Here is a 17,686-nt window from a genome sequence, read left to right on the forward strand (position 1 = left end):
GTATTTACACTTCGGCTTTGTGTTAGTCCTGTTTCCATGGCAGTGTTCACGCCTTCAGGTATGCCTCCTTTTGTTTCTGATGCATATCACATGCATATAAGCTTATACGATGTCACATTATGTGTCTCAAATTAAGGTTGGACGACTGTGTGAAGTGTTGTCCAGCCCCCTCTCAAAAAGTCTGGACTGTGTACCTCATTTTTGGGCGTGTAATGTTGATGAACCGAGACCTGACCCACTGAAGCAACACCAGATCATAGCACTGAGCTCACAGTCTTGTACAATAGACATTAAGACTTTTTTGGATGGGCAGTGTCTATTATAATGCCATGCAACACTCCCATTAATCTGTCTACAGTGGGATATTTGTGAGTAGAATGCACATTTGATGCAAACGCTTAGGGCAAATGCCAGTGCCCTCTTTCTGGTTTAATATCAGCTCCTGATATCTTTCATCATATGACTGCAGTGCACTGTTTTTCCCAGCAGAGAGAGCTCCAGCGAGGAGCTGCTGCTGCTATTGCTGCAATGATGTATCAAGTTGCACGGGCTTGGTGTGTGTGTGGTCTGCAGCACTTAGGAATTGATCCCATCATTTTGATTTTGCCTTCTGTTCTTGCCAAAAAAAAGAAGAAGAGAAGCGGAGAAAAGAACTGGCAAGGTTTTTTGGCATGTGTTGAAAAGCTGTATGTTGCAGGTGACATTGTTGGATTCTTCTCCAGCATTAGAAGAGAAATTGTTTGATAAGTTGATCAAGTAGAGTGAGTCATTAGCCTTTGTTTCCCTCATTAATTCCTTGTCTTGGCTCTTTTCTTTGCCAACATTTTACTAACTCTCAGAATACATGTTTTTTTTTTTTCTCCTCCTATCCCAGAAGACTAATCATGTTTCAGCTGCAATGATATCTGTCATTTGACACAATCCTATCAGATCAATAATAATTTGTAATAATTTATGAAAATACTTGAAGGATATTTGCCAACAACGGTCTCAATGTGATGTACCAAGAAGGACTGACATACAGTATGCTCTCACAGGGTTTTCATTTTCACCAAAACAGTGTTTTTGGAAGGTGACACAAACACACACACACACACACACACACAGTCATGTGAGAAACACGAGCATGTGATCTGATGGGAGCAGCCCTCCACTTATTTTGACAGCTCTCTCCTGAAATATAGCTGATCTTTTCACTTGAATGGTTTGCCCTTCACACGGTGATGCACTTGATATGATGGGTTCATCGAAGGCTTCCGGGTCTATGTGAGGCACTTTATCAAAGATCTTCTATACTGAGCTTTTAAGATCAAAGTTTAACAGTTCCCTTCAAAAATTTCCCCCTACTTTTGTCTCCACAGTACATTAGAAACAACCTTTGACACCACAGTAACCACTGAGGTGAATGGACGGAGTCTCCCAGCCCTCACTGCACGCTCCTCCCCCATGGCTTGGCGACTGGGCCAAACACAAACCCCACGTCTCCAGGCGGGCGATGCCCCCTCAATGCCCAGCAGCTACGCTGCACCCAGGACCAACACGGCGGGCGCTGGCACGACCACAGGGCGCTACAGTGGGCACTCGGACTCCACCAGGTTTGTGTTCAGCGCCCCCCTGAGACGAGCTCCAGGGACAGGGGCGAGGGGGGCGGAGCAGGGAGAGAAGGGAGGAGGCGGGCTGGAAGGAGGGAAGCAGATGGAGGTGGCAGGGTACATGAGTGATGGGGACGTCCTAGGGAAGAGCAACCGGATGGATGAGATCACCAACGGGTAGGATGAACAGCATGTTAGCTTCCACACAGGTTGCTGTTTCAATGGCATGAACAACAGTGCTGATAATGAGGCATGATACCATATTTACCCGGTGTTAACTGATTTAGACTAACTTTTAACGGCATGACCACGTTTCCTACAGCCTTTGAAGCAACTTTCAACAGTGGAGTTCAATTTTAGCAGTGTATTTTGAATAGGGTCTTCCATCTTATCGTCTTTATCGTCTAATATCCTCTAAAAAGCGACATCCTTTTCTACTGAAGAAGACCTGAATCTTGTGATTGAGACCTAACCTGGAAGAAAAATGTTTACTGACATTAAAAATCAGGTGAGAAGTCTCCCATAGACTTCCATTTAAACAACAATAATAATAAACAGGAATACTACATACATGTTTATACACAGTCAGCCAGTGTTAGCCATTGGCTGGTTAACAAAGCTGAGCCACGTAGATTAAAACAGGCGCACTGTCTCCAAAGACTGCACCTGGAACCTCCAGGCAATGACGAGACTGCTTTATTTGGTGTCTATCTCTAACTGACTCTAACTGATAAGTGGTATCAAAGCATCCCTTACAAGATAGAATATTTGCCCTCATCAGATTTCAATGTTTTGGTATTTGTTCATAATAGCATGTATCACACTGCATGGTGTGGTGTGGTGTGAAACCGCATTACATACAACCTTATACATACATGTTTTCTTTTTATACAGTAACAGTTACTAGCTTGACAGCTTTGCTTTCTATAACACACTACATTCTGCATCTTCTATATCATTTATAATACCTAAAATACCACTTATCAGAAGTCTTTTGAAGCATGATGAATACAAGTGACACATTTCCGTTCACAGTTAGCTGTGTATTAATACACTTGTCAAGGCCAAGGTTTTTTTTTTTTGTTTTTTTTTTGCTTTGCACATCCATACAAATCACCTGCAAGCATCCACCAAGGTTACAACATGGTTATGCTTTGAGAGGAATGCTTCACATAAAAGATTATCTATTGAAGACAGACAAGTCAGTGTCTCTGCACAAAACATTATGACGACAAATGTGTGGGCTTCTGACCTTAGGTCATTTAATAGCAAGAGATGCTTGAGCAAGTGGTGTGTGTGCTGGAAATGCAGTTCAGCCTACAACACAGACAAACTAAGACTCAGATGAAGACTCAGAAGAAGAAGAAGATAATTAATGAACGATGGAGTGCCGTCGCGTTAAAGACATGTCAGGCAAAAAAATATAGCAACAGATCAGGAGGGAAAGGTGATTAGCTGAATTATAAGCTTAATTAGCTGAACACTAATGGTCCCCATGTTCTATCAACCATGTCTGATAGCTATCTGGTGGTAGCTTTTAGTGCTCCCACTTACTCACAGCCATATACGTACACATCACCCGATATGCAAACTCACTATACCTCTGTTGTTTGTTCAAAGATTCAAATCATTTCAGCATTCGTTAGTCACACCAATCAAACAAGCCTTTTTCTCTTGTTTTGTTAATGAAGAAAAAAAAACAAGTAAACACTTAAGTGGCTTGTATAAGGTCGGGCATGTACGTCCTCTAATTGGTTTTCCTCTCACAGATACATTACAGACGGTGGCCTCCATCTGTATGCAAGGAACACGGGCAGACCGTCAGACGTGACGTCTTCACGAGACGTATCCCAGAGAGGAAGCAAAGAGATGCAGGGCGACATCGACAGGTAAAGACGGAGTCTGTCACTCATACGGTTCTTTTTGTTGGATGTATGTGTACGGACGGCACAGACTTTCATCCAAGGACACGTTTAATGGATGAAAGCGCATCGTTAAATATCCAAATTTGCACACGTTTACATTACACAAATCGATTTTCACTTTAGGTATTTTGTTCCACCTTACAGTGGCTTGAATAATGCAAGCCTCAGTGCCTGGCAAAATCACCTGTCACCTGCAGCTTGGTGGGCGTTTGCATGGGCAAAGGCACCAGGCTGTGCTTTGCAGCCAGTGATGCATGTGCGCGAGAGAAGCCATGCCCAGTGCTATGATTGAAAGCAAGGTTGAAGGTGTTTCAGCTTTTCCAAGCAGAAACTGGAGGCACGTCCTCTTCCAGCCAATTGAATGGGATTGATGTAATGGCAGGTGAAGCATTCGCCACGGTGACAGCTACCTAGCGCAAGTAATCAGAGGGAATGGGAACATTTACACTTGGGTTATCCAGCTCTTGAATGCTGTATGGTTAAGGTTAGACTACAACTTTATTTCTAGAACTGTATGAATATCAAAATGATACTAAAATTCTAATTATTTTTAGAGCACAGAAACAATATCATATCAAGCATTAGGAAAGTGTATTACTCTTTGCTGATGATGTGAAAGACGTGTGCTAGTATTTTATGTCTCATTTGCTCATCACAGATGTAACTGTGTCCAGTATAAGTATAATTTATACCGAAACTAAGAGTAACCCCCCCGAGTGGAGAGTTGTAAAGAAGTTAAAGTCCTTCTGAGGTGATTGTCAGGTCACCGTCTTACTGCAGGGACATCCAAGACGTGGTATCGATTTGAAGCTGTCAAGCCCAGATTGTGATGGCCAGCCTTCAGAGAGGCTGCTGGGAATCGACTAATGCGGTGACATTTCCCAGAGTCACAGCTTCAACTTCTGTCAAGATTTTAATGAGTGGCAGTTTTGAGAGGAGTGGGAGGCCTGGGAAGCTTTGAGACAACTCTTTTGGGCGTAAAAATAAGTCAGTAAAATAAATAAATACAAATGTCGCGCCTAGTTATTATCAGGTTTATTTGCGATTGTATTCAGGAAGATGGAGAGAGAGTAGGAAATGACCTGAAGATGTGAATGCTTCCTGCTGTGTCTGTGCCCTGGTTCCTGTTTCACAGCCCAGACGACCCCGCTGCTTCTTGGTTACGTGCTTGTGTCACAACAGTCTGTCAAGCTCGGTCAGCCAGAGGCCAGAGTCCAATCATATTTGTGTTCTGTCGAGTATCAAAACATGCTAGACCTGACCAGAGGTTCAGAGTATGCGATCGACCTGCTCCTGTCAGTTTCAAACTGATCTGCCTGTCAGACTCTGACACTCAGACTGGATTAGAATTAACATGAACCCAGTGAACTTTGCCAGGTCTCAGCTTTGCCCCGCTTGTGTTTTAACTGAGCATTTTAATGTTTTTTTTCTCTTTATGTATCTTTCACCTAGCTTTGACATAAATCCAGAAAATTGCAGTTTTTTTTCAGCTAAAGTTGGTGTTAGCGCTCAGGGCCCCGGGGGAAATGAGAAAATATTGATGCGTGCTTCCCCTTAAGATGCCTGCAGGCAACCAACTCCAGATAGGATCAGAATCTGAGCTGTGGTACCATGTTTTCCTCCCCGTTTTCCTTCATCCCCTTTTCCATTACAAAACTCTGCACATATAAACACACGTGGACACACACACACAAATACACATACTGCTAACTCCTGTCTCCCTCTGACGTGTGGCTGTCAGAAGCTGAGCTGTCGTTTCCCACTGACACACGTCAACTCTCACAGGGGGAAAAAAAAAACTCATTTGCAAAGCGATTTCCACACTGAGCTTCACACCTCAGCCTGACTTATAGCTTCTTCTGTGAGACAGGAACTCCCCTCCATGATCCTCTCTCCTCTGTATCCCAGAGCATTTTTCTATTTATTTATTTTTTTAACATAACCCTCCTGAAGTTAAGGCCCAAGTTCGAGTCCAACAATAAGTAATCACTGACTTTGAAGAACATTTTTAGGAAAGTTAAGTGCATGCCAAGCATTTCTTCTGCGGCTGTAAGAGAGTCAAAATCTAAATTGTGTAGTTTCTCTTTCCCTTATGAGCCCAGATTTATTTAACTGAGCTGATCATGGCATTTGTCAACTGCCTCTATAACATGATATTACATGTCTTAATTAAAGCTGTAGTGCGTAAGCCTATCAGCTCCACACAGCTCTTCATGCAGTCACCTTATAGTTGAAAACACCAAGAAGTTCCAATGACAAATTTCGAAAGGGGACTCTACTGCTTTAAATATACCTGGACATTTACAATAGTACAATAGCACAATCGCACAACTGTGTGTGTATAAGAATACGAGCGGGAATGCCACAGGAGCCTATAGCGACTCTGCACTGAGGCTGTAAACTCATCTCAAAGCAAAGTGAGGACTTGCCTCGCATGTCGCATGACTGCTGTTGAGAAATATTTTTGTGCTCTTGTCGCCAAAAAATTGGCAATGTGTAGCTGAAAGGCTCCTTGTTAATTTGGAAAGAAATACTGAGCAATGACATGGCACTTTTCCCTCCTTCTTTTGAACTTCCTCTTATTTTAAGAGAGAAGGTAGCACACACAATTCAAAGCCACACGAAACCTCAACCAAGAATAAACTCACCCTTCCACAAGTACACACACCACATCCCTCACTCCCAGTTGTGGTGAACTGGCAGCAGCAGGGAGAGATGCAGAAAGTGGGAGCTGGTCTGCGCACACAAACCCAGCTCCCATGGGGCTCATTATTCGCGCCACACTTTATCCGCTCCATAACAACTCCCCTGGCTGCCACTCACTGCAGCTTCATCCCCCACCCCACCCGACCAACAGAGCCCCCGAGGAAGTGCATCTAAGTGACTCACCGGGTCGAGACTCATAGCTAGCAGGTGGCACAGACAATGGCAAGGCTGGAGCCGCGTGATATTCCGTTTGTTGCGGTAAACCTTACATGACAGGTGTACTTGATGTCATTCTAACTGCTGTAAGATGTTGCTCAGATCATCTTCTGGCTCAGATCAGCTCCGTGGGTGTCCCTGCTGCTTGGCAAAATATTCAGGAAGTAATGCGTGTCATTTTCTGAAGGTGGTTGTCTTCAAAGGGCGAAGACAAGGCTGAGAAGTCAACATGGCCTTTGGACAGCAGATGCTTTCTTTTCTCAAATGCATCAAGCTTAGTGTGACTGGAAAGGGTGCATCAAATGAATCTTATTTCACTTCTGTGCTGTTTCTCCCGTCACCATTTATGTGCAAAGACCTTTCGGCAAAGAACCTGTGTGTGAAGAGGTGTTTTTCATTTTGCTTTAACTAACCATCTGTTTTAGAGCGGCTGAATCGGAAACGCTCCGATTCTGTTGGAAAACAATGGGGAATTCAGCCCTGGCTAAAAGCCTCTCTCTAAAAATAGCCTCCTGAGTGTCATGCAACATAGATGAGTTCATACTCATGGCTTTACTTTCAAGAAAAGACAACTAAGGAGGATGTTTTGACACAGGCTCCCCGTTCTCAGCCGAGACATGAATAAGTAACAGGGCCTCGCTTTTAGCATCTTGCTCTCCCTCTCACTCCCTCTCTCTCTCTCTCTCTCTCTCTCTCTCTCTCTTTCTGTGGCAGCTGGCTCTGCATTTTTTTTGAAGCTTTGGGAGATTAGAGACAAGTTTGTGTTTTTTGGGTGTGTTGACCGGACTTGACATGCTTTGTTTGTGCGCTTGTCCATGTGTTTATGTGTATGTGTGTGTGTGTATGTGTGTGTGTGTGTCCCTGCTGTCACTCTGTGACAGTCGTCGTGCAGTTGCTTCGCCTTCGTCAGCACTGCCGTGAGCAGTGAGGAGACTTTAAAGGAGATGTTTTTTTTCCACACAAACAGCAACAAAATCAGTCATTTTTTTCAGGTTTCTGCGTAGCTCATCTCGGTTTAGGGCCCTATCTCTCACCGTGCATCTCAAACAGTAGTGATTTTTGAGTTTCACTAAAATGTTCGAAACTGTTCAGTAACTTGTCTCTCTCTTTCTGTTTTCATGTACTTATATTTCTTTAGTAATTCCACCTAAATGGAGCACAGGATATACAAATGCAAATCGTTCCTTGTGCTTACACAATTCCCTTTAAAATATTTTATAAGTCACTTATTTGCCTTCCATCCATTCATTGAAAGGGGCTCAGAAGTAAAATTACACTTTTGAAAATCTCTGCTATTGACTCTGTTAAATAAAAACATTCATTGAAAGACTTTACAAAGTTAATTGCCAGTGAAAATTGAGATGAATTCTGAAGAAATGGAGAAAAATAGTTGTTTAAAAAGTTAAAGACACTGGGGTGTTTAAATTCTATCTCCGTCTCACATCTAGCAGAGTGCTGAACGGACTGGTTTATCATCCCCGACGTTATCTCTTTATCTGTCCTGTCCTGTCGGTGTTTAGGCATCTGTACACCGTGTAAATTGTCCCTTATTCACATTCACTGTCCCAGAGCTGCTGTGATTTATCGGAAACGGCAATGCCATTGTGGTGACTCACCTTAAAGGTGACATAAGACATTAACAATCATTCATTTGCATCCCTTCCTTTGGCGTTCTGTATAAGTTAATTAGGTCAGAATGTATGTTACCCCCCCTCATTAATTCATCACATTTAGGGGAAAAGAGATGTTGAGTCATCGTAAGGATGACCTTATAAGCCTGTCATGATGCCTTGTATTACTGTATGTACCAGGCGCATAAGGCTTACCATTTGTTATGTAATAGACTAAATAATATTAAAAGAGGTGTGTCTGTAAGTAAAAACAAATTAAGGTTGTCTTAATGTTTGTCTATAGGTCCAGCAGTTACACTAGAGCACTGCATCAGACGCGATGTGAGGAAAATGGTAGGAGAGAATAGGAAAGTGGCCCATTGATCTTAACAAAGAAGTGATGTAGTGCTTTATAAGAATGAGCGCAGTTCCCTCCATAACACGCAATGATGCCAATATATCTTGAGTCTTAACGCTCTGCTGGTTTGAAACTTTTAATCGAATAAAAGTTTGTCTGGTTAAAAGGCCGCGTGTTAACAGAGGGGAACCTGCAGGTTATTTATGGTTGTGCCTGTGAGGGGTTCACTTGGACTGAGGATCCATTTAACTGATTGAATTGTCTGCATGAAGTTAAAGCCAATTCTTTGTTACACTTATCAATAGGCCGTGCTGAATTTACAAAAATAAATTAAACCTTGAAATCAAAGTATCACCTGTAGCTGCTTTTAACCGAAAAGTTTCATGGAAGTTGTATTCACCGTGCTCGTGATAGTTGCTAATGAGGATAGATTTCGAGACAAATCAGCTTAAGACCTTCTCGGTTAAAGGTTCTGACCTATTCAGTCCAAATGAAAATCACAATCGACAAAGAGCCCGTCCTTGCTCATTTACTGAGACCCTGTTGCGCAGTGTTGTCATAAAGTCCAACCTTTCTGAAGTTCTATCTTTTATATATCCAATCACTTTATCACTGGATGCATTTGTCTAATATGTCACAAACACAGCACATCCTGTTCCGGTTTTCTCTTTTTATTTTCAACAAAGCTTTATTGTCATAAATGGACAGTACTGATGAATGCTGAAAAGTACTGCACAGAATCTCCAGCAGATAAACTCCCTTTGTAAACGACGGTTGCAATGTGAGAAGCTCGTTTTGTAGTGTATTGTATTCGGTTGTCGAGTTTCAAGCATCAGGAATGACGTACAATTAAGAACAATTCTGCAGTTAATTGTGGCAAAGCTGTGTCTCTTTCTTGCAGAGACAAGCAGCTGGTCGTCTGGTACTCGTCATTGATTCTGGACACACACCAAGATCACTGGTGGTTTGATTCTGAGGTGCTTGGTACAGATGCCAATATGCCACCTCTGTCTGTCAACTTGTAATACCGTAATCCTAAACAGATAAAGGGTCATCTGTGCCAGAACAGCTGAGGATGAACAGTTTGCCAAGTGATCAGCCACAGAAAGCTGAAGCAGACGGCCAATTTATTCCAACCCTAACCTCACCAGGTTGTTGACCGTCTGGTTCCCAACATGGTTGAGTTCACTGTGAGACTGTTCTAGGGATCTAACTGTGATAATGTGATTTGATTTATGACATAATAAGTCCAATAATAATAGTAATAATAATAACAATTCAGAACATGAGAGAGCATTACCACATGAATTTTTTAAGAGTATATGATTAAATGCTAGGATGTAAGATATGAATTGCTGCCAACATGTGGGGAAATAGTTCACTGCAAACTCCTATTGTGCAACCAGTGTCTCAAACCATTCAGTTTGCTATCCTGATAATAATTCCAGACATCTGTCTTTGTGTCTGTTGGTCTATGTTTTATTTCTGAGGACCCTGTGAAGAGCTATATAGAGAAGAGTTTACTCAGCTTGGGGTAAGGAAAGGGTTGGTCTCCTAATCCAAAAGGAGGAGGAGGCTGATGATTTGGGCAGCAGTGGGTTGGGAGCATTTATTTCGGCCTTTTGTTTGCACATTTGCCAGCCGACTTGACCAAACCCCTACAGGGATGTATTAGCATGGAAACCCCTTTGCTTCTGAGCAGCTAAAGATTCTGCCGTCAACTTCGACTGCATTGCAGCAGAGAGCCTATAGTTGTCTTCAACTTCGACTGCATTGCAGCAGAGAGCCTATAGTTGTCTTCAATAGCGTCGCAAAGCAGCGCTGATGTTCCGCCGTCTGTCACTGCCTGACAGCAGAAACATTCTCCATTCGGTTCTTCCAAGGTCACTTTTCCTCTTCTTAACCGAGATTGTTGTTGAGCTGAATTGGATTTCACAATTTCTTTCTCCTTGTGAAATGACGCCTCGAACAAATACGTATTTCTGTGTGGGCAGCTGCCTGATTTGCTTTGCCACACAACGCAGCAGTGATTCTAATTATATTAGTTTGTTTAATCTTAGGGTTTAGTAGGAGGCAGGTGGCATTTAATGTCCAAATGATGACAAAAGGCTTGTGATACATTTGTCAGACTTTGAATTAGGGTGAAAAACCTCACCTTTCCTTGATAAATAAAGATTAATTATTCGTCTTCATCAGCCATCATTGGGGTCTTTGAATATTTGAGAGAGTAGAGTTATGAATAATGTCCCAATATGAGGCTATATGCTGAGACTTTTCTCAGGCATCTTACGTATTATGCACAAGATCACTTCCTGTCAGAGGTATTCGACGAAGACGAGGGACTGCAGGCTCTCGTCCAGCCAAGCACTCATTTGATTGTGCATTGTCATCCCCCTTTAATTAACCCTCCATAACCCACCGCTGAAGGCAGGTCTGATTGCCTCCCTCAGCTCTGACAGGCCCATCCTGGTGAGGAGGGGCGAGGAGACGAGGAGAAGGGAGGGAGAGCCCGCAGCAGCAGTGAGGGGTGAAAGTGGAAGAGTGAAGTAGTCCTTTCTTCTTTTCTGTCTCCTTTCCATTTCCTCGTTGGACTCGGACTCGTCTCACGGCTTCTCTGCCTCCTGTGGTTTTACCTCCAGTTGTTGTGGCTGCAGTAGGGGAACTAACAATCACTGCTGTGGTAAGTTGACAGGCAGCGTCCAACCCATTACAGGTGAGCTGACAACAAAGCTCCAACCAATATCTTTTGTGTGTTGAGTCACACGGTGTTGTTTGCTGTCAAAGCAGGTCTCTGTGCTTTAGCAGAGAGGGAGTGTAAATTCTTTTGTGTGGATATTTTGTTGCAATAACTGTGATTGTTGTACTTTATAGTAAGTGAGAATGTTTTTTACAGAGCTCTGTTACTTATGTGTATATCCTGTATGCATGTATGGGAGAGTGAGACTGTACAGAAACACCCAGTTCACGTTTTGTTCTTGTGTCATTTGAAAGGGACGTTGTTGTGGCTTTGTTGCATTTGAATTTACTGTAGACAGTTAATTATTGCTCTTGAACTTACAATCCTGTAGTCAAGTGGATGAGTTTCATTGGACCTCAGTGTGTTTTTTTTTTTTAGTTCAGAGTTAATATGATTATAATACATTTGAATATGTTTAATGTTAATGTAAATATTCTCACACACCCACACATTCAGCTGAGCAATTCACCGGCCTCATTGACTGTCAGTTAAACAGCAGCAGAGGCCTCGCCAATGAATTCTCTATTCTAATTGAATTGTGGACCATCAAACAATGACAAAATGACATTATCCACATGGTTTAAGTATATTTTACAATTATGAAATAATTGTAAAATAAAATAGCATTACAATTTGTTCACCTTTGTTATACAAGAGATCAGGTGTTTGCATCTTCTCATCTCGAGGCAATGTTCAAGTGCATGTACTTTAAAACAATCAAACACATTTATTCACTGCTGGGGGGGTTTTTTTATATTGCTTCTAGCATTTTCTTCTTAAGTCAGTTGAAGGCCTAGTGTGTTGAATATTGAATGAGATCATGTTTGCTTGGTTGAGTAGCACAGTATGGGAGCAGCTATGTTCTTCCAAACAAACTGTGTAACAGCAGGCAGAGTGACAATAAAATCTCAAATAAAATCCGTAACAAAATAATCACTTGTTGCACTCTTGCAGTGGTGAGGTCACATCTTCTCACCTGCTTGCTGCCGTTGACTTGCCTTCCGAATGGCACCTCAGCAGCACTTTGTTGTAAAATTGCATACTGAGATTTTCCACAACAGGTCCAGGGACTAAAGAACAATTCACTTACAAACAACCCTGCTATACGCATGTTGTGGTGTCAGAAGAAGGAAAATATGTGTGTTTTAGGTGGATTTCAAAGAAGCCTTGCTGCCCGTTTCACGGCCTCATTTCCAAAGCAGAGAGAGAGAGAGAGAGAGAGAAGCTTCCACTTCAGCCTCCTCTCAAGCATTCTGCTCTCTACATTGTTAATTTAAGACGTTATGACACAAAAGATCAACTCACCCGCCCTCACCGTGGGGTTATCAAGTTTGCCTGTGCCTTTTTTTAAACGGTGCCCCCATATCTGAGGGGGAGGAGCCTGTTCATCCACAGCATTCATCGTAAATCTAGCAAGTCGGCCTCTAGTCTATGCCATTTAATTAGACTACTGTCCTGTTGTTTCAGTGTAAAAGCACGAGTGGGGAATCGATTGATTGAATGACGTGTGTCTACGGTATGGTGGTATGTCACTTTTAAGCATCAGGCAGTATCAGGCTTTGTATTTCGTCAGCATTTGTCCCAGGAAAGCTCATGTATGCTCTTCTCCAGCAGCCCCAGTCTCATCTATTATCTATCTGTCTCCAGAGTCATTTATTACTGTTCACTAAGCAGCACGACAGGATTGGCTGAGCCACTGAAGGTCTGCCCTGTCCTATATCCGTAAAAATGTATGGGGGTTTTGATCAATATTGATGAGTTAACTTCTACCTCAATCTGTGCTGAAGATAAGAACTTAAAGGTTAACAGCCGGCCTCAGCTATATCTTGTCTTTGGTGTTAATTTATCAGGGCTAACAAAAAAAAAATAAGTGGTGAGCAAGGTATACAATGCCTGCTATATTTTAGTATTATCTTATTATCTTATCATCTTATGACCCTGTTAGTATGGCGACACATTGGTGCGATGCATAACTACCGCCTCTACGTGCTATTTTCAAAGTTGCAGGATGTTTCTGTCTTGATAAAGGTCAGTGACCTGTGTAAACAAAGAAAACAACTCTGTCCTTTAAGTGCCTTCCTCAGTAGAAACCCAGTGGTTTCTATGGTTCCTGGTGGTGTTAATAAAACAGTGCACACACAATCCACATGTACTTTTCCCTCTTTAGTGCTTTAACTATCGCTTTTGGTACCCATTTCATTTCCAGGTAGCGTGCAGAAAACTGTAAATAGTGAAAGCTTAATACCCTATAAAAGTAACCTGTGCGTTAACTTAAACTATCCCAGTTTGTTAAGTAGCTTGAGTGTCCTTAAATAAAAGCAAAAGCTAAAGGGCATCTTTACTTTGTTATTATGACTCAAAAAGACGCTCACTGTGAGCCGTTGTGTTAATTAGGCACAAATTACCCAAGAAAATTGTTTAATCATATTAACCACAGTTGAGATTAATTCTCCATAAAGAAGACTTTCAGCATTGTATTAGAAAGACCACCCTGGAGCAGTGAGAGATATGTTGGCGCTTAAGGAAGCCACGCTTGATTATTCTCATGTTTAGATAAGAATTTCAAGTTGATGGTTTTCCTCACAGCCATCTGCTTTCCGCGTTTGTGTGCTATGATGATGCACTGTGTGTCAATTCTTTCCCTTGTTGTTTCATCATCGATTAAATCCACAGCACTGGATTTAATTTTGTTCATAACATGATAGGAGTGAAGTGATCCCGTTTTTCACTTTCTCAGAAGCTTGAATGGGCAGACCACCCATTAGGAACCACCTGAGCCCCTGTTTTCTCCTGACCTTCAGCTTTCAAACACGTTTCTCTCATATGTTGTATAGTTTAGGAGTGTATAGCCAAGTCACTTTAGACTGATTCCTTTTGTTTGGATCATTTAACTTGGCTGCGTCTGCCTCTGTTGTCTCAGAGGAAGCGCCAGCGTGCACTTCAACGCTCCTGTCACTTCAGAGACGTAACTCTTGATCAGACTGTCAAGGTGAACTGCTGTCACCAACAAGGTCCCTGCCCAGCACCAAAGCACTTCTTATTCTTATTGGAGCAAGTCAGCAGCAGTTGGGTGCTGTGAAATAAAGATGCCCTCACTCTAAAAACAAAGCCACGGGATCAGTAAAGCCTCGAGAAAAGATGAGGAAAAAGTGATTAAAGGAAGATTTGTGTTAAAGCCGTCGATTTCCACAGGCTTTGTTTTTAAAAGCCTGGCGTGTGCAGAATCACACTCAATTAAAGACTTGTTTGATATCAGAGCTTCACCGACTGCACAGCAGCAGCAGCCTCTTTTATTTTGAAGCACTAAAGCTGTAAAACACGGCTCAAAAGCAGAGACTGGCAGTGAGGATACTGAAGATTTCTGTCTTTGTAAAACAAGATCCTCCATTAAAACATCCATCTCTGATAATGACTGATAATGTTCTGTTACACAAAGACCCATGACCTGTTTTTTTTGTTTGTTTTTAAATGGTGTGTTGGAGTTGATTTTAGCGATGTTTGCACACATTAACATACAAAAATGAAATGTTTTGTTGTTACCAAACATTTCATATGTGACATACTATACACAAGCCTGCAGTTTGTCATTTTATTGAATCATGGACTTGGTCAGGTTTTTGCTTTGAAGGTTAATGATGCACTTTCCTGTAGAGCAAATCAATTCTGCACTGCACCAGTGGACAACTGGGTTACAGGTTGTCTCCACTGCGTTGCATTCTTCTTTCCAGATGTCGGTCGAATATAGACCATCTATCAATTTTGCATGTACCACGGACCTTTGCATTTACATCAGGAAAGGTATGCTTGTTTTAAGCTTGGCAGCTCCTCCACTATAACAGATAACGCCACCGTCTTCCCTTGACAGATACTGTATTCTTCCACACATCTGCTGCTCGCCTGCTCACTTCCTCCTTGTGAGCCTTCCAAAATTGAGTAATTATTCTCTCATTTTCAGTCTGCCTTCAGGTTACAATCTTGTCTCCCATGAATTATAGATGGTGCGCCTGAAATTACTTGTTGAAAAAATGTAATTAGCTTCTGGGAGTGTTATTTTATTTTAATTTGGGAAAAAAAAAACACGTTTTCAAATGTAGTGGGTGTTTGACATCAGTCAGTGAAACTCATTTTTAATGTGTTGTTGCAATAATTGACTGCTTCTTTGCATATAACTGTTACTTGCTGCTTTGATGTAGATCAGATGAACTTGTGGGCCTGTGTGAGTCATGTTGTGGGTCGTGACTGGGACTGGGTCTGGGTTCATTTCTTTTTCCCTTTGAATGAAACTCCTACCTCTCGTTTGGATTTGTTGTGCGAATTGAGAGAACAGTGCAATCAAAAAAAGGAGATTATGTATAGTTATCGAAGGTGGTTTACTGTGTCCAATTGCAAAAGATGAGCTTTCAGAGCTGTAATTCCGGTATAATTAAACAGACTGTGTGGAAACGATCAGTGTCTGATCCACATGCCTCGTCATTTAGGGAGCTCATAGCGTCTGTCCGCCTTCAACAACGGCGAAATAATGATTGTGCTAATGAAGATCCTTTTATTCCTCCAGTCTCTCAGAGTTAATGAGAAGCTTAACGATTAATGAGCCAATACCATTTTTTCCCCCCTCAAAAATAATTCAAATACCCAGAAGTCAGTGGGTCCCAAGAAAGAGGAGACACATTGGGCAATTAAAAATGATCTACAAGTCGACTAGCAGAGCCATTGATTAGACAATGAGAAAAGTATTAGCATTTTACTTTTGTCTGAGATCCCACATTGATATTTACAAGAAAGGTTTCACCACAGTAAAAGATGGCGGCAGATTCAGTACTGTCATCATCTCTGCTACTGATGTAGCTTCATGGACCTTACTAACCACTCCTTTATCCCTGTCCTTTTCTTTCCCTTTATAGTTGGGACGACAGCAGCTCGGTGAGCAGTGGTCTGAGTGACACGTTGGACAACATCAGCACGGATGATCTGAACACACCTGCCTACTCTGCTTCTACCTCATCACGCAAAAGCAAGGGAGCACAGGTAAGGAAACAAGCACTTGAGTATTTGAGTGCAAGTTCAACTCCTCAGCTCTACGGAATCTGATGTCCTGTGGCATCTGTTAGGATTTTTAGTTTAAAGTTTAGTTTAGTTTAAAGTTGCTATTCATATATATATGTATATATATATATATATGTATATATATATATATATATATATATATATATATAATAATAATAATCTTTTTCTACCCTATGAAAGTGCAATGTTAAGCCACAGATCTTTAAATGAAAAAACATAAGTGGACAGACATTAATAGAAAATACCACTAAATGATGGAAATGATTCATTTTCCAAAAATAAGTTTCTGATTCCTGATCGTATTTGATTCAGCCTTTAAAAAAGTTTGGCATGAAAGCGAGGCCAACGTCTGTTTGAGCTTTGAAATCACAGGAGAGGGAATTATTTGTGGTCTGAAGGCCATTGTTCAGTTCTCCTCATAAGGCTTTGTATCTGCCAAGTATTATTGGCCAATCATGAAATGCTCAACAGACTGTGCTCTTAAGAGACTCTGGTGTTGCTAGGGAGACTGGCCATCTGTCAAGGTAGGCTGGAGTTGTCACTGTTGTGTATGTATTTATGTGTGTGGGTGTGTTTGCATGTGTCCCAAAAAAGGAAATATGGACATGGGTTATCATCACACACACACACACTGCTCCACTTGTCCAGGGACTTGCAATATATTTCATTGTGTAGACTGACAATAGTTCTGAACTTGTTAAACTTGGTTAACTGTGTTAAATTAAACTCCTCTCTAAAAGTTAGTTTCATTATTTTACTGAAGCATTCTTTAATCATCTCTTAAAGTCTTTGACATGCTTCTCTTTGACCACCACTCAGTCGCAGAGAGGAAGCAGGTCCAAGCATGCAGAGCAGGAGGTGAGCAGCAGTTGGGCCGGAGCTGAGGACCTGAAGAAGGTAGAGGAGGAGCTGGATGCAAGCATGGACCCCAGCAGTGGATCCTCCCGCTGGAAGACTTCGTCATCCTCCCCTTCCTCCCAAACCCAGGGTCAGTATGAGGAGGCAGGTCAGAAGGCTGCTGCACTGGCCCAGATGTCCCAGACAGGCTCATGGAGGAGGGGCATGACAGCCCAGGTGGGCATCACACCGCCCAGGACTAAGGCTACTTCTGCTGCCCACAAAACTCCAGGTAAGTGAGACTGGCTCTTATTTTTTTTAACCAAACACAACAGATAGACATTAGGTCCAGTAGGAAAGACAGCTGACTCATAAATAGGAGGAAATGGGCAAAGGTACCAGTTTTGTGTTGTAGCTGAATAAGAATCGATTTTAAAATGTTAAATGTAGTTTTACACCATGTGTTAGCTAGCTGTGCTTTTTTAAGTTGCAAGATTTGAGTATTAACCATTAACAAATGGTCAACATAATATAATGTTCTTTTTCATGTGTTTAAAGGCATTTAGTCTATGCAGCAAAACTAGCAGTTTTGTTCAGATAAATCTCAGTTTTCAATGAAGCTGAGCTGTGATAAAATAAAA

The 17,686-nt window shown here is 41.9% G+C and overlaps 1 protein-coding gene across 16 annotated transcripts in view; it reads left to right on the top strand.

Annotated features, from left to right (window-relative positions):
- Nucleotides 1-17,686, top strand: part of nav3 (neuron navigator 3) — a 253,383-nt gene that overhangs the window by 203,620 nt on the left and 32,077 nt on the right. For 14 of the 16 annotated variants that reach the window (XM_058626189.1, XM_058626188.1, XM_058626184.1 and 11 more), the window contains 4 exons: nt 1,362-1,769; nt 3,362-3,481; nt 16,046-16,169; nt 17,028-17,337. In XM_058626189.1, the coding sequence (XP_058482172.1) occupies nt 1,362-1,769; nt 3,362-3,481; nt 16,046-16,169; nt 17,028-17,337 (962 nt within the window). The remainder of the gene's footprint in view (nt 1-1,361; nt 1,770-3,361; nt 3,482-16,045; nt 16,170-17,027; nt 17,338-17,686) is intronic. The other 2 variants (XM_058626187.1, XM_058626190.1) reach the window with 1 other exon arrangement.

The sequence above is a fragment of the Solea solea genome, chromosome 3 (genome assembly GCF_958295425.1).
Source record: "Solea solea chromosome 3, fSolSol10.1, whole genome shotgun sequence".
NCBI classification, from domain to species: Eukaryota; Metazoa; Chordata; class Actinopteri; order Pleuronectiformes; family Soleidae; genus Solea; species Solea solea.